Raw genomic sequence first — 27,460 nt, forward strand, 5'->3', positions numbered from 1 at the left:
TTAGAGCATGATACACCCGTCACATTTTCAAAGTTCATTGCCTTCTCAATGTCATACTAGTATAAGAAATTTATCAAAATGAAAAGGGATCTTACGTCAATAGATATAAACAATTCATCATTGTGCCATAAGAATAGCTGAAAAACCTTTTTGATTTAACGACCGAAAACTGCAAAATTCCCCTTTTTATGAATAAAACCATGTAACTCAGAAACTTCAAATCTAAAATATACAAAAATTAAAAAAGCGCTCATGTCCATAGATATAGACAATTCACCACAAAATGTCTGGCCTGTAAGTGAAAGCATTCTTGAGTTATTGTCCAAAAACTGGCGATCCCCCTTATTTAGTATACTGTAGCAGGAACAATTCTGCCTAAGATTCGGGAGCGCGGACCACAGCTAATTCTAGTTTGTAAACTGATGTGCGGAAAACGACTGATGCCAAAAGTGATGAGCTGTAATATATCTAAGTAAATGAAAACCCAAAACTGAAAACAATATATAATTTAATCATCAAAGTACAACTGTTATCATGTATATCATGTAAAGCCAAAAGGGTAGAAATGGAGCATTCAATGACTTCAAATTAACCGTACTAAGGAGGCATGTAGCTAATGCACTAACCTATTGGAAACTGGTTGGAAAGCTTGGCTTTCCTTGGTGGGACTGAATGTCAGTCCTCAGAGGATTCATAATATGAATCTAAAAGAAGTTATATAAAATCTATAAGTCTCTCACCGAAGGTATCCAGAGAAGTTGCAACGATGCAAATATTAAACTGTACAATTAAAATAAATACCTTTAACTAATGATTTCAAATAGCAAAAGCTATGCAATTTAACAAATATATGCGGAATAAACTTCATGTAAATTCTTAAATAAGAAATATGAAATTTATAGTTTTAAACAAGGGAAATAATTATGACATAATAATCCTAACTGCTACATTCCTCCCCACTCAGACAAACAATAAATTTCATAAATAAAGTCTGCAAACTAAAATGTCTATCAAATTCATGTATCTGCATCAATACGCACACAAAATCCAAATGTCAGGATCAAACATTAAATCAAATATACATCAGTTAAAGTTGAAGCACGAGAATGTTCAAGGAGATCACAACACCAGTCTGATACCCTCCTCCTCCCTTCGAAAACAAATGTAAATGAAATAACATTTGATACCTAATGTTCAGATTGAATGTCTTTGAAACACATGTAATTATATCCATTTAAAATTAATGTCACTGTTTAACACATACACGGATACACATCGGGATTAGCTTCATCTGTTAACGAACGCGACTTTAAGTCCTCTTGGTATATAGGTAGGCTTCTGAATCAGTGGTACGGCATATAGGGTAACGGCAAAGCTAACGGTTGAAATCCAACATGAAAAGTTATACCAGGCAATGTCCACCAATGTTGATCTCACAGTGGCACGTTTGATGTGTACCACCGGGTTATATTACTGCAATCCAACGTTGTTGATAACGGTAACACAGACGTTGTGCCACCGGAGATGGATCGGGTCCATCTATATGCAAGGTTCTCAAAATAAAGTTGGACGATGCCCATCTTAATTGCAAGGTTCTAAATAATGGATTAGATCCATCTGTATGAGCTAGAAGTGTTCCTAACTTCAAGCTTAACGTTCACTCTATTGGTTTCTGCCATGACAAAAGTCAAGAAGTCGGACTCTCATAAACTCCCTAAATATTTAATATTTAGCTAGAGATTACGATCCAGACAAACGAGCAACAACTCATAAAACAAACCAATTCCTACTAAAACTAGCTAACAGTCTACACTTCAAACTAAACAGAAGATCAGCCATAAATCAAGCCAGTATTTAAATGAAAAATAAAACAAGTTGGGATGTGCAACATCCCTCCCTTTGAAAAAGAAAAACCAAACAGCCCAAACTGAGAGGCATGACACCCCTGAGTACATTGAAATAAATATGAAGTACAACTATAAATATAAAACACAATGTAAAAACAACCATTAAACAAAGGTTACACAATCTGAACTACAATTATCATTCTTTAACATCTCGCCTATTTCTGAGATCTTCGCTTGACTATCTGCAGACCTGTAATCTCTAGAATGACATATCGAAGACGCGTTGGAACACTTAGACCTGACATGACCTAACTGATGACATTTAAAACATCTCTTTGGTTTACGTTTCCTTCGTGATCTTAATCGCCTCCTCAATATATTAATCAAAATTTCAAAACTGTTATGAACTGATTTACAACAATCTAAACTTTCTGTCTCATCAATAATCTCAGGATCACCAGAAAAATGAACAGCTTCATATTCAATAGCTAGTGATACCGTCTCGTCTAAACTATGAGGGTGCTTAAATGTGACAAATTTAGCCATCTCAATATTCAAAAATGATGTAAGTAAGTCAATAAAATACGAATCCAAATCAGAAAAATTATCAGGATAAGCCTTATGAGCTAGTATCTTAAAACGCTGACCAAAATCAGAAATTGTTTCATTTTCCTTTAAACTGCAAACTCGCAGTTGAAATTTAAAATATGCCACCCTCTCCTTAGGATTGAACCTCTGAATAAGAACATTTTTCAAGCAGTCATAATCATACAACTGTAGCCTTTTTAAGAAACGTAAAGTAGTTTGAGCATCACCTCTCAGATTCATTATCAACTGACATGCCATCTCAAATTCATTCCACTGATTCCATAGAGAAACCGTCTCAAAATGAACAAAATAATCAGTAATATCAATGCTGATACCATCAAACAAACAAGGTTTTTCTTCAAACCTAATCATGACTATAAATATACATTTACAAAATAAACCAAACTATGAAAATAAAATACCCCACGAACAACTATTCAAAACTGCTCTGATGAGGACTGTCATATCCAGTGGCACCAAACATTGACTCAAATGTATGTTCCATTTCTTATAAATAATTTGGTTCAGTTACAAACCAGAAAAGCTGCTTTAGAATTCCACACCCCACCCGCACTACCAAATGTAGCAGGAACAATTCTGCCTAAGATTCGGGAGCGCGGACCACAGCTAATTCTAGTTTGTAAACTGATGTGCGGAAAACGACTGATGCCAAAAGTGATGAGCTGTAATATATCTAAGTAAATGAAAACCCAAAACTGAAAACAATAAATAATTTAATCATCAAAGTACAACTGTTATCATGTATATCATGTAAAGCCAAAAGGGTAGAAATGGAGCATTCAATGACTTCAAATTAACCGTACTAAGGAGGCATGTAGCTAATGCACTTACCTATTGGAAACTGGTTGGAAAGCTTGGCTTTCCTTGGTGGGACTGAATGTCAGTCCTCAGAGGATTCAAAGTATGAATCTAAAAGAAGTTATATAAAATCTATAAGTCTCTCACCGAAGGTATCCAGAGAAGTTGCAACGATGCAAATATTAAACTTTACAATTAAAATAAATACCTTTAACTAATGATTTCAAATAGCAAAAGCTATGCAATTTAACAAATATATGCGGAATAAACTTCATGTAAATTCTTAAATAAGAAATATGAAATTTATAGTTTTAAACAAGGGAAATAATTATGACATAATAATCCTAACTGCTACAATACCATAATATGTCTTGTGAACAGGCGTTTAAAAATCAACATAAACAAAACAACAAAAAACACTAGAAGAAAAAGGATCTATGTTTGACGTGACATGCTTCTACATTTTCTTAGCTGGCTTTCACTCAATACAAAACATAGCGATAGCAACAACTGTCATAACAAAGAGATTTGAATAGATACAGTTTCCATCATTTCTTTCATTTTCGTCGTCTATTTCGTCTCCATTATCTCTTTCGTAGTCTCTTGAAAGCAATGAAACGGATAAGACAGGGTGTTCAAAACCCTGTTTCGATTCTAAAACTCCATCTGCGTATGTCCAAAAGTCTCCAGAAGAAAGTTTCAGTTGACCATTATCTGCTAAAAGAACTTCAGGAAATACATACCTAGTTTCGAACGTCCCCTTTAATTTTATGCTCGTGAAATTGGTCAGTGATTCTTTTACATTTCGATCTCCACAGCTAGTTCTATTTGCTGTTTTACATTTCAAAAGTGTGCACACTTTTAGGTAGTATGGTTGTACTCTCGACTTGTGAAGGCCATCGAATGCACCAAACGCAAAATATTCTGAGTCGCTACCTAATCGTTCATAAGACAGAAAGCAGCACAATTTCCCATCACATACACTCACATTTCCCTTGTTGTTCTGTATAGGAACAAACATAAATGGATCATGTCGAACTTCAGATTTGAACTGTCCGGGACTAGCCGATGACCTTTCTATTTTAAAATCTTGTCTTTGAAATTTGGTCGTAAATGCGTTTGTCTTTACAACAGTTAAATCAGCAATTAAAAGCTTTCCTCCGTGAGATTCGCTGTAGTGGAAAGCTTTGTAGCCAGTCGGAGAATATATTCCACTTCCATGAAATCTGCGCATGGGCAGGTTTATATTTGCTGCTAGAAGATTAACCTTCGCGCTTGCCGCAAACGCAGAATGGAACTGAATGCCAGCAAGTAAAGGGAGAGCATCCATCCAAGCTGTAGGAAACACAACATTCCCAACACCATCTAAATTCAATACATCGATTGCAGGTGTTTTGAAAAGAATATCAAAACAGGTAAAAACGGCAAATTTGCCAAATGGGGTATCAAATGTCACCAGTTTTGTTACCGGTGGTACATCAAAATGTTTCTCGTAGTATAAGTGTTTCTTGTGGTATTTTGCAATTAGATCACCCCAAGGGTTATAAACAACGTTGGTATTGAATTGATAATGTCCGTCTTTAGGACAGTTCGGATCTTTTCCAACATCACATGGCTGACGATCACCAAAGTTAACCACCAGATACATTGACGTGTCTTTTGCAAGACAACTTAGATGTCTTTGTATATCTGTGTCTTTATACTTGTCTGGATGTTGACATGCATTCCAGTTTTCTTCTGGATCAGGAATATATTCAAGATATGATTTTATATCTTCTCGGGAAATCCTCATACCAACATAAATTCCATATTCAGGAAATACCATGATATCCACGTTCTGAAATTATAGAAAAAGACTTATAACGTAATGTTACGTTAAAATACAAAATATTAATATATAATATTAGTACATGTAATAATGGTTAAAAATAGGCTTTCATTGGCTTTAATAATCTGACCCAAATTGTTTTAACATATTCACAGTTGTTATTTGTAAAATATTTTAAATATATCAAGCAGGGAAACAGTTAAAAGTTTTAATGTCAAATAAAAAAGCAAGGATGACATACTAAAACCCTAACGAGAAAGAGTGTGCCTGATATTCATATGATGATAATATTTTAATCAGTTTAATAGAAGTCTAGAGATGGCATGTCAGTTAGCTGCTAGTAGTCTGTTGTTATTTATGTATTATTGTCATTTTGTTTATTTTCTTTGGTTACATCTTCTGACATCAGACTCGGACTTCTCTTGAACTGAATTTTAAATGTGCGTATTGTTATGCGTTTACTTTTCTACATTGGCTAAAGGTATAGGGAAGGGTTGAGATCTCATAAACATGTTTAACCCCGCCGCATTTTTGCGCCTGTCCCATGTCAGGAACCTCTGGCCTTTGTTAGTCTTGTATTATTTTAATTTTAGTTTCTTGCGTACAATTTGAAAATTAGTATGGCGTTCATTATCACTGAACTGGTATATATTTGTGTAGGGGCCAGCTGAAGGACGCCTCCCGGTGCGGGAATTTCTCTCTATATTAAATACATGTTGGTGACCTTCTGCTGTTGTTTTTTCTATGGTCGGGTTGTTGTCTCTTAGACACATTCCCAATTTCCATTCTCAATTTTATAAAAGTTGTAGTTGTAAGAAAGTTGTATCGTACTTCAGATATTGTGGGGTTTATATTTGCAGGGACATATAAAACATGTATCTCAACAAATATTTCTATTTGCAAAAGATAAACATGTATATGTTTTATTGTTTCGGAAAAAGGGAGAAGGTTTGGATCCATTAAAACGTTTAATCCCGCTGCAAATGTTTGCACCTGTCCTAAGTTAGGAATCTGATGTACAGTAGTTGTCGTTTGTTTATGTAATATATACGTGTTTCTCGTTTCTCGTTTTGTTTATATAGATTAGACCGTTGGTTTTTCCGTTTGAATGGTTTTACACTAGTAATTTTGGGGCCCTTTATAGCTTGTTGTTCGGTGTGAGCCAAGGCTCCGTGTTGAAGGCCGTACTTAAACTATAATGATTTAATTTTTAAATTGTTATTTGGTAGGAGAGTTGTCTCATTGGCACTCACACCACATCTTCCTATATCTATATATGTAAGTCTATTTTGGACAAAACAAGTCAGTATATATACAGGAATACAGTACTGAGTTATATATCCCCAAAAATATGTGTCACAGTACACATTTTATTTGGAACACACATTCTTCAATCGAGCACAAAATTCATATTTTTAGAGATTTTTTTCCACCAAATAAACTTTAACACAAATATACTTAAAAGGGTTTGGATAGGTGATCTTATATTTCTTTATTCTTTATTTTCTCGTCATTTGTTTTTTAATCTTTATTCATTTTGATCATTATTCTCTATTCTTCGTATTGAGCATCCAAAATGTCTCTACATTTTTGCCTTTTTATCTATCTATAACGAGACCAACACATTCAACACGACAAAAATCCTTTTTTGTCGACAGTACAAATATACTGTGCATGTTTAATGGCGGCCTCTTGTACATACACTAAAACATTGAACATGTTATGCTTTATATAATAGGGAAATTTCCGTCAAACAGTTTCTGCAGTACAAATAAATGTAAATACAGTTTAGCCTGCTTAAAAGAGACCACCTTTATTAAGCAAAACCCTGTGTTATGAGACCATTGATTTTATGTCTCTCTATAGTGCATTTCATATAGATTGAACCGATATTTAAAGACCACCTGTCTCATGAGACCACATATTTGCTCCCTTGAGTGGTCTTCAAACAGTTTTTCCCCATTTGTTTGACGTGTGTGAGATTTCAATTTGGCGATTTTTTTAACAACTTTTCGTCTGAAATTACCCTGGAGTTCGGTTATTTTGATATTTAACTTTTTTCGTCATATTCCAGATTATATAGAAGTAAGAGGACATGGCATGATTGACAATGAGACTCTCTGCAAGAACCTAATTGATACTGGTATAACAATTCAAACGAGGAAATAACGGCCTAGTGTATGTACAAAAAAAATAATGGGAAAAAATATGATACACGCAACCATTGAATATAACAAGCTCCTTACTTGAGACCGGTTAATCTAGTTTGAAGGCGCCAATCATGTCGACCAAACTTGGGATGTAAAAACAGTAAAACATAAAAACAGACTTTGAACAGTATTTAAAAAAGGCTAAACTCATCAATGGATACAAATAGAAATACATCTAACAAAACACAGAGTGGACGTGACACGGTACATATACATCTCTACAAATAAAAAGACCCAGAAAGTACAATTCACAAATCAAATAACATCTTATAAAAAATCATGCATCTTTGGCTTAAATATCAATCAGTTCTAGAGAATTTAGTGTGAAAACATTAATTTTCAGAAAAAAAACTATGACCTTGTGCAATGCCAAGATGTACCGATTATCAGGTTATCTGCATGTTGATATCGTAAAATATCAGCTTCGAGACATAATATGAAGCTTTTTGTCGAGTGAGCGTAGCGAACGAGATCAAAAAGCCTTCATATAATGTCAAGCAGCTGATATTTTACGATATCAACATGCATTTAACCTGATAATCGATTTATCGGGCTATATTTGCGTGTTTCAGAAGTGTTTTCTTTGTTTCACCAGCACACAAAAGATGACTTGATAAGTTCGGGTCAAAGTTATTAACGTCGGTTCAAACATTATATGACGTCGCTGATATGTCCGGGTCAAAGTTATTAAGGTAGGGTCAACGTATTTGACGTCACAAATACATGATACGGAATAATATTAAGAGCTGAACAGAGTGATATAGACTGTGGGACGCCCGATAAACAGGTATAGCAATGAATGTGCAAATGTATATAAAATAATATTGAATTTGATTTTAATTTATTGATGACAAATACAATATTAATACCAAACAAATATATTCAAAGATCTAATTACAGTGTTAAATTTATAGCCTATCAGAAATTTTTTATCAAAAGGATTAATAAGTTTTCTAAGATCTTATCTAAATTTTTCCATCACAACATATGTTATAATACGATTCTCTCGTTAAAGTATGTGTGACGGTAGGTGACGAAGAAGAATGAGAATCTTAGAATTTGCATGATTGTTCAAAAAGAGGGACGAAAGATACCAAAGGGACAGTCAAACTCATAAATCTAAAACAAACTGACAACGCCATGGCTAAAAATGAAAAGACAAACAGAAAAACAATAGTACACATGACACAACATAGAAAACTTAAGAATAAACAACACGAACCCCAAGTAGTTGTCGCAAAAGCGATTCCTGTTGTAGTGTTTCCTAGTCGATAACGATGAAGAATTGAATTAAAGTTATATTCCGGTTGATTTACGACATATTTGCTCATTTATTCATACATAACAAAAAAATCCAAAAAAAACCCAACAATAAGCGAACATAAGAATTTTTTATTTGAAGTTTCTGCATCTTGATTAGATTCGTATCACAGGAATAGATTATCTAAATCGTATTTGGCACAATTAACATTTTGAAAATTTAGGACATGTATTATTTACTTGATAAAAGGGGGTAAAGTTGCAAGAAGGAATTATTTGTAAATACACCACACTTATCAAAATTTATAAATTTGAATGTTTATTTTAATTACAAACATAAACATTTTTAAAAATATTGGAAGAAAAATTAAAACATTTATGTGAATGGAAATATAACATCACAAACTTTCCTTCATCCTATTTTATACAATGATTAGTTTTAAGATATTATATTAAACAAAATTTCAATTAATTGCATGGTTCCTGTCCTGTATTGGTATATGTTAACATCATATTTTTGTTGATTTGTAATTGATAAAGAGGCATGACATTATTGAAATGTGTATGTACAATATATATACCTGAAGTCTTATAACATGTAAATAGCACAAAAGAATGCCATTCACATGTAAACTATAGGTTAATCACACAGGATGTCTAAATTATCATGCATTGTAACATTACCAAGAATTATTTCGGGTTAAAACTAAACCGTATTATCTATTGACCTAAATACAAGCCTATGCAGGTATATGTGTTTTGATTAATGATTCTTGATAATTCATTTGTTATTTTCATGTCTGTATAAAATCAAAGAAACATCATAGGCAATCAAAACATTTGCGTCTATATTTTCTTTCTTGGATTTTACAATAAAATCTTTAGTGTCTTGAATGAAGAATGCATATTTTCTCAATAAATGTTTAAATATTATATCCAAGAATTTGGGGAACAAGTTGGGAATTTGCCTTTGTTAACAATCATGACAATGGAACTACCTTTGAGTTGATTTCGTGTATTGTAGGTAGAACATACATATGCCCATGTTGTGGGATATCTCTTTCTGTGTCATCAAATACTTTCTTTTCTTTCTTATAAAACATTTTTGAAGTATCTCTTCTATTATTTTACTAATTAGATGCAGTATTAGGTTGTCCAAGGTCATCATAATATATGCTACGTAGGTGATTTTCTCCTACTCTTGTCTAGTTATTTTTATCTATTAATACTTTCGACAAATTGTCTTTAAATGAGTTCATCTACAAGCTTAATAAAGCAAACCTATTTTTGAAGAGCATTGTTTCACTTAGAAGGTGCATGTCCTCGTTTGAATTGTTTGTATTTGTTATTTCGTAGCCGTTTATAGCTAACAACTAGTACGCGGTATTGGTTTTACTCATTTTTGAACGCAGTACGACGACCTGTAGTTTAGTAGTTTCTATGTTATTTATATGCCTGTACCAAGTCAGGAATATGAAAGTTGTTGTCCATTCGTTTGATGAGTTTTATCAATTGATTTTGCCATTTGACTAGGGACTTTCCGTTTTGAATTTTTCACGGAGCTCAGTATTTTTGTGATTTTACTTTTTGGTATCTTGTGGAGAGTTGTCTTATATAGATATAGGAAGATGTGGTGTGAGTGCCAATGAGACAACTCTCCATCCAAATAACAATTTAAAAATTAAACCATTATAGGTTAAAGTACGGCCTTCAACACGGAGCCTTGGCTCACACCGAACAACAAGCTATAAAGGGCCCCAAAATTACTAGTGTAAAACCATTCAAACGGGAAAACCAACGGTCTAATCTATATAAACAAAACGAGAAACGAGAAACACGTATATATTACATAAACAAACGACAACTACTGTACTTCAGATTCCTGACTTAGGACAGGTGCAAACATTTGCAGCGGGATTAAACGTTTTAATGGGCCCAAACCTTCTCCCTTTTTCTGAAACAATAGCATAACATCACAACATATAAAAACATACGATAAAATATCAATTAGCAGACTTAACTCAATCAAAAAACCTCTGATTACACAAAGAACGAATAAATTTGATCTGCGATATCTGAATACAAATGCACAGTTAATTAAATATTAGAGACAAACAGTCATGACCAAAAGGCTATCAAACAAATTCAAACACACTGAGAAATATTTAACCAATCAATGTTCACTTTAGAAAAAAACCGGTTTTTTATAATCTTGAAGTTTATACAAATGTTGTAAGAATAAGTGAAAAATTGAAGATATTACAAATAATCAAAGCTGGTATACAGCCAAGATCCATATAAATAAAAAATGACAAAAAAGCATTATAAACAGTATCAACAGGTTATATGTATGTTTATAAATATGTTTATTGTGTTAATACATGTTATTCACAAACAGTAAAGTTCATACGACAATAACATATTTTATTTGATTTAAATAATATTCATATCGTCCAGAACTTTTAAATAAATTTCCTTTTCAGACATGTCACCATAAATAAACATATCATTCCCCACGAGCTGTATACAGTATGCCCTTTATGTATTTTCGCGCGTGCGGCATACAAACAAAATAAATCAAAGTATTTACTAAAATTAAGGTTCAAACTACCCTAGGATAGTTGACCTTAATATGATTTGACTGTTCTGTTTACATAATTTTTTAAAACTAATTATATACCCCCCTTTTTTGGAGCGGACAGGCAAATCCACAGCTGCGAAGTGCCTTCACGTCCATTAGATGAGCAATATATGTGAGATCGACATTTGTATTTTTGTAATTTTATTTTGTTTGTTGTTTTTAATAAGAAAAAGATTAAAGGCATAAAGACGGCACTACATTTGATTCAACACTGCAAGTTTGTTTTTGTTACATTTATAAAAAAAAAATTGTCGAGTCATACCTTGATATCAATTATGAACAAATATTTTAAAAAAAAGTATGACATACCTGTTTGCTTGCTATCGTGGCCTGTTCCTTATAAATGTCAACGTTTTTCATCATGTTTTGTAATGCAGTGGATCTGTTATCCTGGGATCCCCAATCTCTAGGAATAATAACCGCATGTTCATAAACTGCAGCTTTAAAGGTCGATTTTTGAGAATCGACCAGACAAAAAATAAACACGAGCAAATAATTGCAAAGACACCCCATCAATATGTTTTTAAGTAATTGAAAATGTCGACCCTCAGTCAGACAAATGATACATCCGTTTCCTTTTTAATTTGCTGATCTGAGACTTCTATATATAACGCTGTGTAATAGTTTTCTACGAACACTGCAGAAATCTCGTGACCGCATTCCTGGCGAAATAGATCACCGACTCATAATGTATGAAATTGATAACGGACAAGGTTTAAGTATTGCTATCATTACTGTATAAAAAAATTGTTTCTTTATCAAGGCATAGATTACCTTAGCCGTATTTTGCACAACTTTTCGAATTTTAGATCCTCAACGATCATCAACTTTGTTATTTTTTGGCTTTATAAATATTTTGATATGAGCGTCATTGATGAGTCTTACATAGGCATGTTTGTTGACATTAGCAACTGTGTCATTTTTTCTCCCACAAGCTTTTACCCACAGCAGAGTTTCTTGCATTCTTGTTTTATGCTTCGGTACAGGAAAGAATTCAACTCCTGACATATGCGGTTTATCTTTGTACCGGTCATCGCTATTCCCCAAACACAACGTTTTACCATATTGTTTGTAACTTTGTTTATGTTTTCGCGGTACAGGGACTTGTCGGGTATCACTTGACTTTGGCCGCTTACGTTGCGCATGACTTGAAACATGCACTTCTTTAAGTTGAAAAAACATGGTAGGTAGTGCAATCTCTGATTTATTATACAGTCGCATTAAAATCCATTATATTGTCAATAATGTATGAAGAAAAACAAACAGACATAAAAGGTTCAATTCTCAATTTTAGATAAGAAGTAAAAGTGTCATAATTAGACGTACGGCAGTCAAACATCAATTCATAATCTTAATCTTAATTATAAAAATAAACAAATATGTCAACAAAATAAAACAAAATGTCATGTAGACAAAGCCCATAAGCAAAAATTAGGAACTAGAATACAAAAATTAACAAAGCACAATAACAAAAGGACGGAATGTATAAGTTCCGAGCAGTAACTAGTAATATTACTTGTACTGTTCAGTCTATTATATTGATATCCATTTGACGTGGCTCGGTAAATATACATCCCGTCACTGTGATTTCTATTTTAATTCTCGTTTTATAAAGCTATCGTGAAACATTTGAGTATGCCTGTTTTAAAACTTTCCTAATATACTTCGTTAATTTGCATTTCGCGTAGTTTTTTTTTATACATATATGACGTGGCTCTGTACTTTTACATGCCGTCATTTTATAGTACATTTGTGTATTGTTCTCTTTAAATTTTGCTTATATGCTGTCGGGAATTAAGCGCGAATATATACATGTTAAGGTTTCTACTTGACTTGTGTAATTATGACGTTTCTTATATAGCAACGGCAAGACGTTAGAATAAAGACGATCTATACACAACGCAGTTATCTACTTTCCATAACATTGATGGTACCGTAACTAGGGAAATCAATTCATCAACAACGGCAATGTTCCATCAGTTGTTCGGTAATTTATTGATTAGGACTTGCACCACATCTCCAACTTGAATATTTTGTAAACTATATCCTGTTTGGCGATGAAACTCTCTTAGAGTCGTTATATACTCGGATTTTCACAGGTTCGAAAAATGTTCCATTAACCTCAACTTTTTATTCAAATGTTTATGCAGTTCTTGTTTTCCACTATTCACTGCAATTTACTCAATATTCGGTTTTGGATACGGCGTTAAAGTTATTCTTCTTCCGTTCAGTAAGTGTGAAGGAGTTAACGGCTCCTCGTCCTCAATATCAGGTGATACCTAGGTCAATGATCTATCATTGATGATCGCTTCTTTTTCCGTCAGAATTGTTTGAAGTGTATCCATGGTAACGTAAGATCTACCTTAAACAAGTTTTTGTAATTCCTATAAAACGTTCCCACCATCTACCATGCCAGGGCGCTCTTTTCGGTAGAAATATCCAATTTGTTCCATATGTTGACAACGTATCATTTAGCGATGGTGATTGGGTTAATTTCTTTAATGTTTACGAAGCGGCTAAATATGTGGAGACGTTATCCGAAATCATGGTGTGTGGTCTAGATCTAAGACAAGCAAATTTTCTAAAGGCTTGTAAAAAGGATTGTTCTGATAAGTTCGGTACAACAAACTTACTGGCTACCCCGAATTCCCGAATACGCAAAATTCCTTTTACGTATAGCCGATTTCAGGGTATCCATTTAATAAAGGCAACAGTAGTATACCACTGTTCAATACTCGTAAATATATGGACAAACAACAAAATCGAGGTAACAAACTAAAGCTGAGGGAAACGCATTAAATATAACAGGAGAACAACGACACAACATTAAAATGTAACACACAGAAACGGAGTAAGCATTAGACAAAATCCGATGGGAATAACAAATATAACATCAAACCAAATATATGAACTCGGGGTTGAAAAGTACCGTGACACGTCTTATAGTAATGTGAATTCACACTCAAATATAACAGAAAACAAACGACACAACGGAACACAACGTTAAAATGTAAAACACACAGAAACGAACTATGATTTAACAATGGCCATTTTCCTGAATTGGTGCAGGACATTTTTGAAGAATAAAATGATTAGTCGAACCTGGTTTTGTGGCATGAAACCTCGCACTTAAATGGCAATGTTAAATATAACATTAATATGACAGCATAATATTCCAGGACTACAATAAAAATAAAAAGGAGAACGTATTAGACAATGAAACACATGAATAATAGATAACAAAAGGCATGAGGTTTAAAATTCAATACGCTAAAAACGCGCCTCGTCCACACTAGACTTACCAGTGACGCCCAGATATCGAAAGTAAAAAAAGTACAAAGTTGTACAGTACTAAGGATCAAAAGTTTACAAAGGTTGTGCCAAATACGGCTAGGGTTTTCTGCTTGGTACAAGAACATCCTTATTATTTAGAAAAATTTATGCTATTGCAAACAGTATTTTTTTTTCAAATGAAAATAAAAGATATACATGATAAAACTGAAGTATTAAATAATTACAGAAAACAAAACACGGATACATAATACAATAACCAACACAGAAAATAGAAACATCCGACTTAGTCCAGGCCTCAACGCAAAAAGTCAAAAAGATGACGTCACATTCGAAGTGGTGAAAAGGCACAAAAATTACGTCACATTTGAATTTCTGAAACAGCACAAAAATGACGTCACATTTGAAAAATATCTCAAAAATAAGATAGAATTATTATTGATTTAAGATTATAATTGAACAAAATACTTATATTACCTTTAAACACAATGCTCATTGCAATACTTATTAATATAGTAGTTAACTATAATATATATATGTCCAGTTTGTTTTGAATCAAACTTCAAACTTAAATTATCGTACAGATTACGTGGAACAAAATCGAATCTAAAAAATGAAGGCGTTGATTAATTTTCTTAACCATAAGACATGAATAAAATAGAAAAGACGTCAAAAATTTGACAAAATCCGATGAGGATTACCAATATAACATCAAGGTAAATACATGAATTTGGGATAGATAAGTACCGTATCACGTCTTATAGTAATGCGAATTCACACTCATCAATACAGTCACAATCGGGAATTGGTCACGTTCGGTAATTAAAAGATTAGACGACGTAAAGAAAAACCACAATCTACCATGTGGTAAAAATGTCCTTATCTAGTTTGGTCAAAGACACATCGTATGGATCAACTAATTCGTGATGGTGTCCATAAAGTTTACGGAGTGTCAATTTTAATCTGTCCTCCTCATAACTTTGTTAAGCTGTTTCTGTGTAAGGAGCACACTCCTGTGTATGAAGTCCGTATAGTGTGACCAAGCACGATAACAACGTATCAATTGTGATATGTAAACACCATACAAAGGGGCAGAGGGTATGGTTCTGCTGAAAAATGGGAAATTGATAATTGGGAAGTTGAAATCGTCCCGTTTATCATAGATTTTCGTGAAAAGTCGTCCATCTGTGTAAATATTGAGGAAAAGATCTAGGTTTGAAGCAGTCCTTCTATTATCAGTAGTATCCTTAATTTCAAGTTCGCTGGGATATATGAGATGTACGTATTGGGTAAAATATGGGTTATTCAATGATATAACATCATCAATAAATCGGAAGGTAAAATTAAAAAAATTAGCAAGGTGCTTCTTTTTTTTGTCTTCTAAAAGGGTCTTAACGAATTTTGCATCACACGAATATAAAATCAAATTGGCCAGCAGGGGTGCACAATTATTACCCATTGGAATACCGACTGTCTGTTGAAATATAAATCCTCACAACTCAACAAATATATTGTCGATCAAAAAGTCCATCATTTTGATAATATCATCTTTAGTATATTTTCTAAAAGATTCACAAAATATGAATTATTGTAACCCAAAACAAGAAATTTGTGTCTACGATTCCCATTTTTTTATAGAAAAAGCTCTGTTTTATGAGATGGTGAAGTCGATCTTTCAAGTGAGCATGGGGAATAATAGTGTATAGCGTAGAAAAATCAAAAGTCTTTATGTTGCTTCAAAATAGCAAAGATTTGATCGAAAATTTAGCAGTAGATCTTTCGAATTTTTGAGAATTTTTGACAGCAAGTTTGTCGTATCTGAGTCACCATGGTCACTTTTGATCAAACTCCTATCTGTTTCATGAACTTGTGTATATCCAGAACAACTAATTTCATAAAAGGATGACTTCTAGGTTACATATAAGGAAATTTCGCATTTTCACATACAGGTGCGTTATGAATTCTCCCTCCACAGCAAATTGAGTCTTTGTTATCCAGGTACAATCTAAGTTGTCTTACTACAACAGTAGGTTTAGTATCCTTTAATTTCAAGTTTAACATTTCGTCCTTAAATGAAGTTCTTTGGCAATTTAGTATCCAGCACTCTGTTGCATCCGGCAATTCCTCTCTTGAAACTTATTTTGTCTTATTTCTTTGTAATATTGGCGAACGGCAATTTCGTATAAATCGTATAATATAAGCTGTTATTCGTAGTAATTTTGATTATGAACTCTACCTAGTAATTTGCACAATTTGGTGTTTTCCTTGTTGATAATCTATTTCATTGTCCGCTCTACTTGAATCTTCAATATATGTGCTGGTTAGTAATACTGTTGTGTTATTTGACTTCCACGACGGCCATTTTGTTTTATCAGTGATCCATTCGGGTTCGTTGAACCACAGTGTGTGCTTTTCAAACTGTTGCCTGTTGCACGCTGAGTCCTCTAGTAAGAAGGTCATCTGGATAATCTTTCGTTGGGCAATATCTCCATTTGTGAATTGGTCAAAAATTGCGTATTTCTGTTACTCTATTTTGTATGAACCTTTTCAATTGCTTTGTAGTTGATAACCACTGAAAAACTATCTGACTGTCTGACCAAAACGTTATGTCTTCTATGTGTAAAACTGATTCCGTTATAGAATAACCGTTTTACAAATGATATCGGATATGTTCCTAACGTCGTAACTACAATCCCCTTCCCTTTCATGAATTTGACCTACCAAATTAGACTATTTACCGGATTTGTAATCACATAAGCAACACGACGGGTGCCGCATGTGGAGCAGGATCTGCTAACCCTTCCGGAGCACCTGAGATCACCCCTAGTTTTTGGTGGGGTTCGTGTTGTTTGTTCTTTAGTTTTCTGTGTTGTGTCATGTGTACTATTGTTTTTCTGTTTGTCTTTTTCGTTTTTGGCCATGGCGTTGTCAGTTTGTTTTAGATTTACGAGTTTGACTGTCCCTTTGGTATCTTTCGTCCCTCTTTTTTTAACGTGATCAGCTTGTCCGATAAATGCAGCCATTAATTCCAGCTGTAGTAGTGTCAGTTGTTAAAGCGGTGCTACTCTATTCTTTGATGACTCATGATGGTTACATATGTAAACTGTTGCTCCGTATGCAGTTTTACTAGCGTCTACAAAAACGTGAATTTTGGGAAATACTTTATTTTCAATTCTGTTCAAGTCGTTTTCTCCAAATCTTTGATCTTCTTGTTTTTGACAAGACTTAAGTGTCTGGATGAAATCAGAATCAATTCAAAATAAAAGAAGAGGCACACAGCTCGATCCTAAGGAAATGCCGACAATTGTTTTGAAAAAGCCTTTAAATTCAAGGAATATGTAGCTAAATTATAAGAAACTCAAGCATACTGATCACTTGTTCCTCTTTGTAGTATGTTCTACCTTTTTGATCACTATTAACAAAATACCTTGAGGTATATCAAAATAATAAATCTACAGCATTTTCTAAGATTTTAGATTTGTGGATTACTTAAATAAGAAATTTATTTTCACATGGGGAATGCTGGTACATATGTACAGGTTTGAAAATTCAAAATTTGTGAACAAAGAAATTTAAGAAAAAGATCGAGATTTAAAATTATCCAGAAGTTCTTTACAGTTGTTAAAAATCAACGTGTGGTTTATACCAATACGTATGTTAACATTTTCAAAATATTTCTGAAGACCCGGTTTCACTGCGAACAGAATGTTTTGTCAATCTAATGGACAATTCGTTAGTCGAACATGCAGATGATCCGGCAATCAACCATAACTTTCTACCTGTTTCTAAGTCTTTTACAAATAACATTGATATTTCGAGACAATGTATGGTTATTCTATATATATACATAATAGGCAAACGAATAGTATGAATTGGTAGCCACGAGGTTTCATTGTTAAGATGAATGAGTTTAAGGTACGGATTTGTACTTTGAGGTTCGAGTCTCTGAATTCTCTTTGTTGTCCCTGTTCTCTACTTTTCCAGTTTTTGTTCTTGTTTTGTATATTATTGTGGATAATTTGTGTAATTAAAGCGAGTTCGGGCATTTATTTTTGGATCATTGTTGGCTATTCCACATGTTTGAAACAAAAAAGATTACATTCTCATGATTTGTACATTTTTGTTTTTATAAATTAATATAATATGATTTCATCTGTTTTACTACATAACTTTACAACTGTTAATTCTTAAATTCCTATGCTAGAAAATCGTGATGTGCCTATAATTAGGCTATCTTTTTTAGAAATTTTGGAAAGAAACTTATTACATGCACTACATAAATGTTTTTCGTCGGATTGTATTCAGTTTGACAAAATCTCCATTTCCATTCTCAATTTAAATCACTGTGCTAGATTATACCGACTTAAAAATCTAAAAAATACAATATTGTAAAAAAATGTTTATTTTGGTAATGTTTTAATTAATAAATATCTTTACTAAAAATACCGACTTTTTTTAACAATATTTTTGTTAAGAACAGGTGAATAACGGGTAAATATCAAGACGTCAGTCCGTAAGAGGACCCTTAATGTTGTTTTGGTCTAATCAACAAATGTTGGGGAAACGTTTTTTGTTGATTCAATAACACTACGCAACATTGTATCAAATTTCGTAATTTGACAATTTAGTGACGGTTAAGGAAATTTTGTTTTGTCCATGTGCTTATAAGATTGTTTTTGGAAAATGAAATAATCAAAGTAAGATTTTTTTATTTGAAGCGGATAGAAAGATGGATGATGAACCAATACATTGATGTAAGAAATAACTTATTTCATATCGAAATAAACTCTTAATAAGACACGTTATCATACTTTGAAAATACTTAGGAAATTCAATATTGAAATATACTTAGATATGTGATACAGTTATATAAATACTTTGAAATCCATAGCGCAAATACAACTTTAAATATATTTATAAACTTTCTAATTGCTTCACAATTAAAAATATCGGATGTTTCAACTTCTATTTAAATGATTAACAAAGTTTTTTCGCCCATTTTAAGAGAATCGTTAAAGATCCCAGTTATTTCAAACTCTTGATAAAACTACGTACTTGTTTAATTTAAGTATCTGGTTCACTTTATTAAGGACTACAACTGAATATCTTAAAGTTTCTTGCTAATGATATACAATAATAAGTTACCACCAATTCAAATTATTTTACTTTTTGTGTTAAAGGATAAATTCAAAAACAGCACAATGAGTTCCAGTTGTCCACCTGATAGTTTATTTCAAATAGCTTTTCATTGGTATAACTGAGACCAAAGTAGAAAGTGTGACAAAAAACATTCTTGAGTCGTAAAGGACACATTCCGGTGTTAGTTTTTGTAAATTGATATATAGAACAATATTGAAAAATTTATGCCGTAATGCAGCGTTTTTTTTTTTAGAAATTACAAAAGATGACACATAACTCTATGCGAATCTGCGAAAATGGAAAATCCCTTATCAAATGGCGAAATCAAAAGCTAAAACACATTTAACGAATGAGTAACAACAGTAACATTCCTGACTTGGTACATACATTGTCATGTAGAAAGTGCTGGTTTGAAGCTGGTTTTATATCTACCCAAACCTCTCACTTGTATGACAGTGGCATAAAATTCCATCACAATGACAACAATGTGCGAAAAAAAGCCAGATATATTAAGAAAATGTTTTCAAACAGGGGAACAACAGTCCACTTTGTGTTATTCTCTTTTGTTAAATGGATCAAAGAACCAAAAAGATGGGCATACATCAAAATTAAAAACCTCATTCATTGTTTTTTTATTATACGATTGTTCACCTTAACGTTGTAGAAAATGGCAGCTGTACATATTTATATGTTCTTTGAGAGCGTTTTAATATGAAAAGACCATCATTTAAAGGTTTGTTCATTATAGCAATCAAGGTTCAAAAGGAGCATTTAACCACTCACCTGAATTACCTTTGACTTTAATGACAATTAAAAGCATTTGTCATATGACAAAAAATATAATTAAAGTAAAACAGCGGTCAGCGAACAAATGGGATAAAGAATAACATTTATTGACAATTCGTTAATTCATCAGTTGGTTATATAAGTGTGTTCAATTAAATTGATGTAGCTGCAATAGATGAACAGGTACCTTTACCCTTGACCTATTAATATACTACGCAAACATCTGAACTTTATCTTCTAATAAAAACATTATAAAGTTTAGAAATATAAGAAGAGGGCAAACAATTATTTGTTTTTCATTCTTTTACTGGTTATAGTTGTATATATATCATAGGAGAAAATACATTTAGATTACCTTTCCCCCTCTAAAAACATAAAAAGAAAAACGAAAAAGAAAACGAACAAAAAAACCCAACACGAACAAAAACCACTAAAACAAAAGGGATGCGTGTTTGTAGTGACACGCTTTTTATGAATTTTCTTATCTAGATTTCCATACGAGTGTATTTTTCTTCATAAAAATGTAGCAATATCAACAACTGTTATAAGAAAGAGATTTAAATAAAACAGTTTCCACCTTTTTTAATCTTTTTCGTCTATCACTGGTAAAATTTATTAATTCAGGGATTTCGTTACCATGAATGAATTAAAATCTTCCACTAAAATACAAAGATATGATAAGAAATATGGCTTAACCTGTAAAACAACTTCTTAAAAACGGTATTCCAGATCCTAAATTGTCCGATAACATTGTACTTAAAGCGAGGAAATCATTATGTGACCACTGTAAACTCATATTACCTTTTAACAAAATTAAAGTTCGTTTGTTTTCCCGTTTGAATGATTTTGCACTAGTCATTCTTTGGGCCCTTTATGGCTTGTTTTTCGGTGTGAGCCAATGCTCCGTGTTGAAGGCCGCATTGTGACCTATAATGGTTAACTTTCACATATTGTGTTGTATTGAGCTGTCTAATTGGCACCCATACAACATTTTTCTTATATCTATGAAAATTAAAACATGATCTCATATATTACACCTTTGAAAATTTATTTCAAGATGAATATTATCACAATTGCTGAATATTAGCTCATCGTTCTAAGGAAAAAACATAACAGCAACTTTTTTGGACAATTGTACTGGTCAATACCATATCTTTACAAAAAAAAATTAAGAAGATGTAGTATGATTTTCAATGAGATAACAGTCCATCAAAGACCAAATGATGTAGCAGTAAACAACTCTATGTCACCCTACATCATTCATAAATGGGTTAAACATATACCGCACAACAAGCTATAAAAAGCTTGAAAACGAGAAAAATTGGCGTGCATTACGTTCGTAAGTTGGTTATATAAACAATTTTAGGTTTTGGTGCGGTTGGGAAATACATGATCAATATTGTTTGACATACAAGTATTTACTACTTATTAACACGCTTTTCGACATTATGCATGAATAATTCTATCATGTTTGATGTACGTAGGTAATTTGTTGGTTTTGGGTTTCGATTTTAAATCAAAACCAGCTATATTTCAATAGTAAAAGCGCGTCGTATGCAATTTTCGGTATATGTGACATTTCGTCAAACGTAGCTCGAAAAGCAGCATTAGTTTTACATGTTTTCAGTGACATTTACACTTGATATCCCTGCCGCCAAATGTAGAGAACCAATGTTACTGTCAATAAAAATGTATTTTGCACAACCATTTTGCTAAATAAAGTTTGCACTAACCGAAAAGAATCAGTAACAGGTATATTTGTATGTGGTCTTTAAAAGTTATCCCACAATGACGCGGTGTGTCAGTGTAAGATCATCCCGATGACCGGAGGCCAGAGGTTGATCTAACACTGACACACCAAGTCCGAGTTGGATAACTATTTTACATCCCAGCTGTTTTAGATTAGACGAAAAACCATTTACAATTCATTTAGAACGCCACACAACCATTATAATATACTTTATATATTACTATATGATGTATATTATTTATGACCCCCAAACACGATGAGTAGATATCAAACAATCTCAACTGGCCCCACTTGCCAATCGGCCCACACTATATCGCCACTTTATAAAAAAAATCGCCCAACTCGTGTTAACCGACTCGCCCCACTTTTGAAAAAGTGTAAAATCAAATTGAACAATCAGTCTGAAAACTCACTTATTAACTAAAAGTTTTAATCCCCACTAACCAAAGGTCTGACAACTCGTCCCATTCATAAAAAAGATCTTGCTTCCTTTAAGTATGTCAAATTACTGTTAATTCGTATCCAGCCGTCCTGATGTAGTGGTACGTGTCGTAGTTTGTTATGTTAACGGTCTTGAGTTTAAATCCCAGCATATACACTTGATTTTTTTACGAAAATTTTGATAGATATTCTTTTCCGTAAAATGAATTATAAGTTTTACAGTGGATTTCACAATCCCGCCAAACTGTTACAGAACAAAGGAAAGCATACAAAACAAAGAAACTAAAATTGAGGTGATCTGGTAGGAATGATCCGGCTCAGATCACCCCTGTTAGAACGAAGGAGCTGGGATGTAACTTTTCAGATTAAATAACAGGCAATGATATCGGTAAATGAATATTTATAACAAAGCCAGAAGTTTCAACTCGTTTTAGATTTTTTTTTACACTGAAACTCTTATATAAATGTGCTGTTGTTGATTAATACAACGTCCATATTAATACCAGTAGACTAACGAAAATAAATCATTAGTCGACGGGACACAACTTTGAACATTGATGCGAAATGATGAATTGGTTTGCCTTATTAAGAGTTTTAAACTTTTATGGAATAGCTTATAAACGACCATAAAACACCAACTTCGTTATGACTATTTGAATCTTAAATCAACTCAATTTTAATTAATAAGATCACTACGAATAATATCAATCTTATGTTTATATATCATGTATACTGCTTGTTTCTTTTATTGTTTATATATAGATTCTTACATTGATACCAGTGGATTATCGGATTTATCCAATCGAGATAGTTAAATTATCAATTTTAAAGTTCGAGCCGCCTCGGCGAGTACTTTAAAATTTATAATTTAACTATCGAGATTGGATAAATCCGATAATCCACGAGTAACTATGTAAGAATCTGTTTCTCTAATGATTAAAAAGACATTTTCTTTTTTTGTTTACCGAAAATCCCCTTTCGAGTGCCTTTCTCATTGCACGAAGTTGTCAATTTCATTAACACCTGTTATCATATTTTGGTTCATCCAGTCAGCAAAAAAGGTCATGACCCTTAAAATCATCCAATGATCTTCTGAGATCACCAGCAACCACACGTTGATTAAATTTTTGTATACAATGGGTTCGAAAAGGGATAAATTTCCATAGAATTAGAGAATTGTATGTACTATATCATTGTGTACGTACTTTATGAGGGCCCAAGTAAGATTAGTGAAAACTGATAAGTTAATATTCTCTTTAAATAAAGATCATTTTCATTATTAGCATTGTTAACAATATAACATTGTTGTTCCAATAACATTTTATCAGGTGTCGTATTTTGATAATTTGGTGATGGTTGAGGAGAATCGAATGTCATTGAAGTTAGAAAACTGGCGGGAAGAAAGATTGATCGACGCACCCAGTGGCTGATGTGATAGATAGTTTATCTGATGTTTAAAACAAACTCTAAATAAAACATGCTATTATACCTTGTAAAATACTTAGGAAATAAGGCACATTATCATATTTTGTAGAGTACCTAAGACGTTTTACATTGAAATGTACTTCAGGAACACTTGTAATATAGTTCTAGGAATACTTTAAATTACTAAAACGAAAACAAACTTTAAAGTTATTCATGAGTTTTCTAATTGCTTCCCATATGTACCGGTATTATTCAAACATCGGATGTTTCAACTTCTTCCCAAGTGGTTAATTAGTTTGTGTCCATTGTAAGATGATCGTAGGAGAGTCCAGATATTTAAACATACTGGGAACACTAAACACTTGTTTGTAGATAAAAAAACCACTTTATTATGAACTTAAACAAAATATTATAAAGTTTCTTGCTGATGATATAAAACAATTTAGTATATCGACAGTGATTAGTGATTTTACTTTTGAGTTCTAGACGCCCTCCTGATAGTTGATTTCAAATAGCTTCTATAGCCTGCTACTATACTAAGACGACAATACTAAAACCACCTTTTATTATAAAAACCTAGACGAAATAATTTTGTTTGATATTAGCACTTTCTTATTCTGTTCTCGATAGTAGCATGGCCATCTTCCAAAGGATCCTGTTTGTGGTATTAATGCAAACCGTCAATTAACACCAAATTTATGAAAAGTAAAAACCTATTCTAATCATTTTAGAAATTATTTAAATGTGTATTAAAATTCATATTAAAGATCTGAAACAGTTTTATCCTATTAGAACAATTCAAGAAAATATTTAAATATATTTCAGCATTTCTGTTATAAATATATAAATTGCAGTCATTCATAAATGAATAAAAAAAATATACACATAAACCCAATCACAGTGTTGCTAAGTTGATGTCGGGTAGACAAAAGGGCAATCTTAAAGAGAGACAATTTAACACTTCTGTTCGCTACCGTGATAAATAGCCAGACAAAATCATTGTAACAAACAGAGACAAAACAAACAATTAGACAACAAAGTGCGGATAATAAGATACACGCACACATACCGGCATACCACATAAGCTATGTCTACAAAATGTGCAATGAATAGAAATAAACAAATGTAGAATATGTCGATGGCTCGCAAATACCCACGCTTGTATATATCCAGGAGTCAACTTCCACAGATGCAGTAACAGATGCAGTAACAGTGTTATTTTATGTGTTTAATTCTTCAATCTTGAAACCAATAAACCTCTTTCAATATACACGCAGGCACTGATAAACTTGGTATGTTGTACACAATGTAGATATAAAGACATGGTGTTGTATGATACAACTCTCCAGAGATGAAATTACATAGAAATTAACAATAACAGGTCAACGCTCGGCCTTCTGCAATGAGCAAATCTGACCCATACCACTAATCGCAGAAAACACGGGTCGTGTGTTTTGGAATAAGATGGTATAGTTATGGGCACATATACAAACAAAAATCATTATTCAAGTTTAATATTGAGTATTAATTTTCAGCAGTGTATACTATATGCATATGTAATTATATACAAGTCTAAATTGAAAACAACGTTCAAACCTATGATTGCGTTAAATAAAACCAGCAATTGTTATACTTGTGCATGTAACAAATTCCGTTGTAGAAGGGTCTAAATACAGCACAAACAACATTTTCCAAAAAGACCAAAAGAGTGAAAAAAAATATTTTAACAAAACGCATTTGACTAGCAGGTCGAACAACTAATGTTCTTAAACCCTGCTGACTGCCATTGGCGATTGCCAAACAAATTGATCACAAGGTGTAACAAAATGGATCTCTATATTAACTTAATGCCAAGTAGAAAACAATAAACTTGCGACAAAGATGATAAATCACAACATGAGGTGCTATTTCTTTTTACAGTATTATTTAAAAGTATTCTAATTACAGGTTGGGCTTGCTTTGCGGTTTCTGTTGAAGAATCGACGAAGTCTGATAACAAATGTGTAGGTCAGTTCTGGGTACCAACTCGGCAGGGATAGCTCATCTCACGTCGTACTGGACACTGACTTACGATTTCATAGTCATCATATTCATAGTAGATTGACATATCGATGGATGGTCTAGTTAGGACAGATGGGAAGTGAATGTCCAACATGACTTTATTGTAAGACCATGATAGGAACTTGAAGTTGCATTCCCAAACTGAGCCGAACTTTTCTTTACAGTTTGTGGACCTGATTACTCCCTGTGGACAATACGTCACGTCTCCGTTTTTCATAACTATCGCTTTTGCTCCAAAATCGTGCCTTAATTTCCTGCAATGAAAAAATGTTTATCAGAATTTAAACCAAACATCTATCTAAACACATACATTTAAGTGTGCAAAATCATTTCGAAGGCTACGAAAAATTAAAAAAAAAGCTTGAATGTGTATCCACACGGATCGGCCAAATATTTTCCTGAACTTATGTAAAACTTAAAATTTGTTTTATCTTTTCATATGTTACTCTCATTAGTCGAAGAACAAACAACGCCATGCAAAATATCAGAAAAAACAAACAAAACAGAAACAGAAATCTTCAAAACACATATTACAAAACTACGAATTGCATGGAACTAAGAAGGTTCTGACTATTACTCCAAATAGTTATGACGTCTTGAGGCTTCACAGAAAGAAAAAAAATATCCTTTCAATGCGTCAAATATTTTGGACTACTGTTCTACTTGAACATTTAAGATAAACGGTGATTACCTTCCCAACAATACAGTATCTGGTACTTAAACAACTATACTTACTGTCCTAACATAACAATATCTGGTAACCAGATCACAGATGAAGGTAAGCTAACTCTTGGTTGTCCCTGGGGCCATGAAAGTCGTGGGTCGTTCCAGGACATGCACTGCATGGCTCCAAAACATAATGTCTTGGGCTCCTGGTTTTGAAAGTAAATTAATCGTGTAATAATATACAAAGATAACACTTTTCATAATTATCAGCATTGTATTAATTAATTTAGATCTGAAATTTTCAAAACTGAGGTAGGTTTTTTTTAAAACAAAAATATAATGCAAATCGTTTGCTTGTTAGGGACTAAATTAAAAGTGTGTGTGTACTAAGTGTCACTTTAAAAAAAATTAAAACCCGTAGTGCTAAGGGTAAAAAAACACAGGTTGATAACATTACAAAAATCTTAATCCCTTTATAGTCTTGCTAGATAAGACAATATCGAAAAACAAAGTCGTATGGACTGCAATTGGTATACAATAATCGATAGTGACGAGAAAAAACAACTCAAAAGCATATTCAACTTTGCATGCGGAATTCTTTCATTTTGCTTTATTATCTTGTTTTTAATTTGCTTTGTTAAATATCATAAAAACGTGTGTAGTGTACTACACACTTCATACAAGTAAAAGGTTTGGCTAGCTATAGAA

At 32.9% G+C, this 27,460-nt stretch overlaps 2 protein-coding genes across 2 annotated transcripts; both read right to left on the reverse strand.

Annotated features, from left to right (window-relative positions):
- Window positions 1-3,152: 3,152 nt before the first annotated feature.
- On the reverse strand, window positions 3,153-11,866 carry LOC134708305 (pantetheinase-like). Its single transcript, XM_063568744.1, has 2 exons — window positions 11,503-11,866; window positions 3,153-5,091 (listed from the first exon to the last, which is right to left on the reverse strand). Exons 1-2 carry the CDS (start codon window positions 11,704-11,706, stop codon window positions 3,733-3,735), a joined length of 1,563 nt encoding a protein of 520 aa, XP_063424814.1. The 5' UTR covers window positions 11,707-11,866; the 3' UTR covers window positions 3,153-3,732.
- A 14,065-nt stretch (window positions 11,867-25,931) lies between these two features.
- LOC134705512 (neuronal acetylcholine receptor subunit alpha-3-like) lies at window positions 25,932-26,944 on the reverse strand. The gene is made up of 2 exons (XM_063564233.1): window positions 26,822-26,944; window positions 25,932-26,340 (listed from the first exon to the last, which is right to left on the reverse strand). The coding sequence occupies exons 1-2, from the start codon at window positions 26,929-26,931 to the stop codon at window positions 26,034-26,036; spliced, it is 417 nt and encodes a 138-aa protein (XP_063420303.1). The 5' UTR covers window positions 26,932-26,944; the 3' UTR covers window positions 25,932-26,033.
- Window positions 26,945-27,460: the final 516 nt, after the last annotated feature.

The sequence above is a fragment of the Mytilus trossulus genome, chromosome 2 (genome assembly GCF_036588685.1).
Source record: "Mytilus trossulus isolate FHL-02 chromosome 2, PNRI_Mtr1.1.1.hap1, whole genome shotgun sequence".
Taxonomy (NCBI): Eukaryota; Metazoa; Mollusca; class Bivalvia; order Mytilida; family Mytilidae; genus Mytilus; species Mytilus trossulus.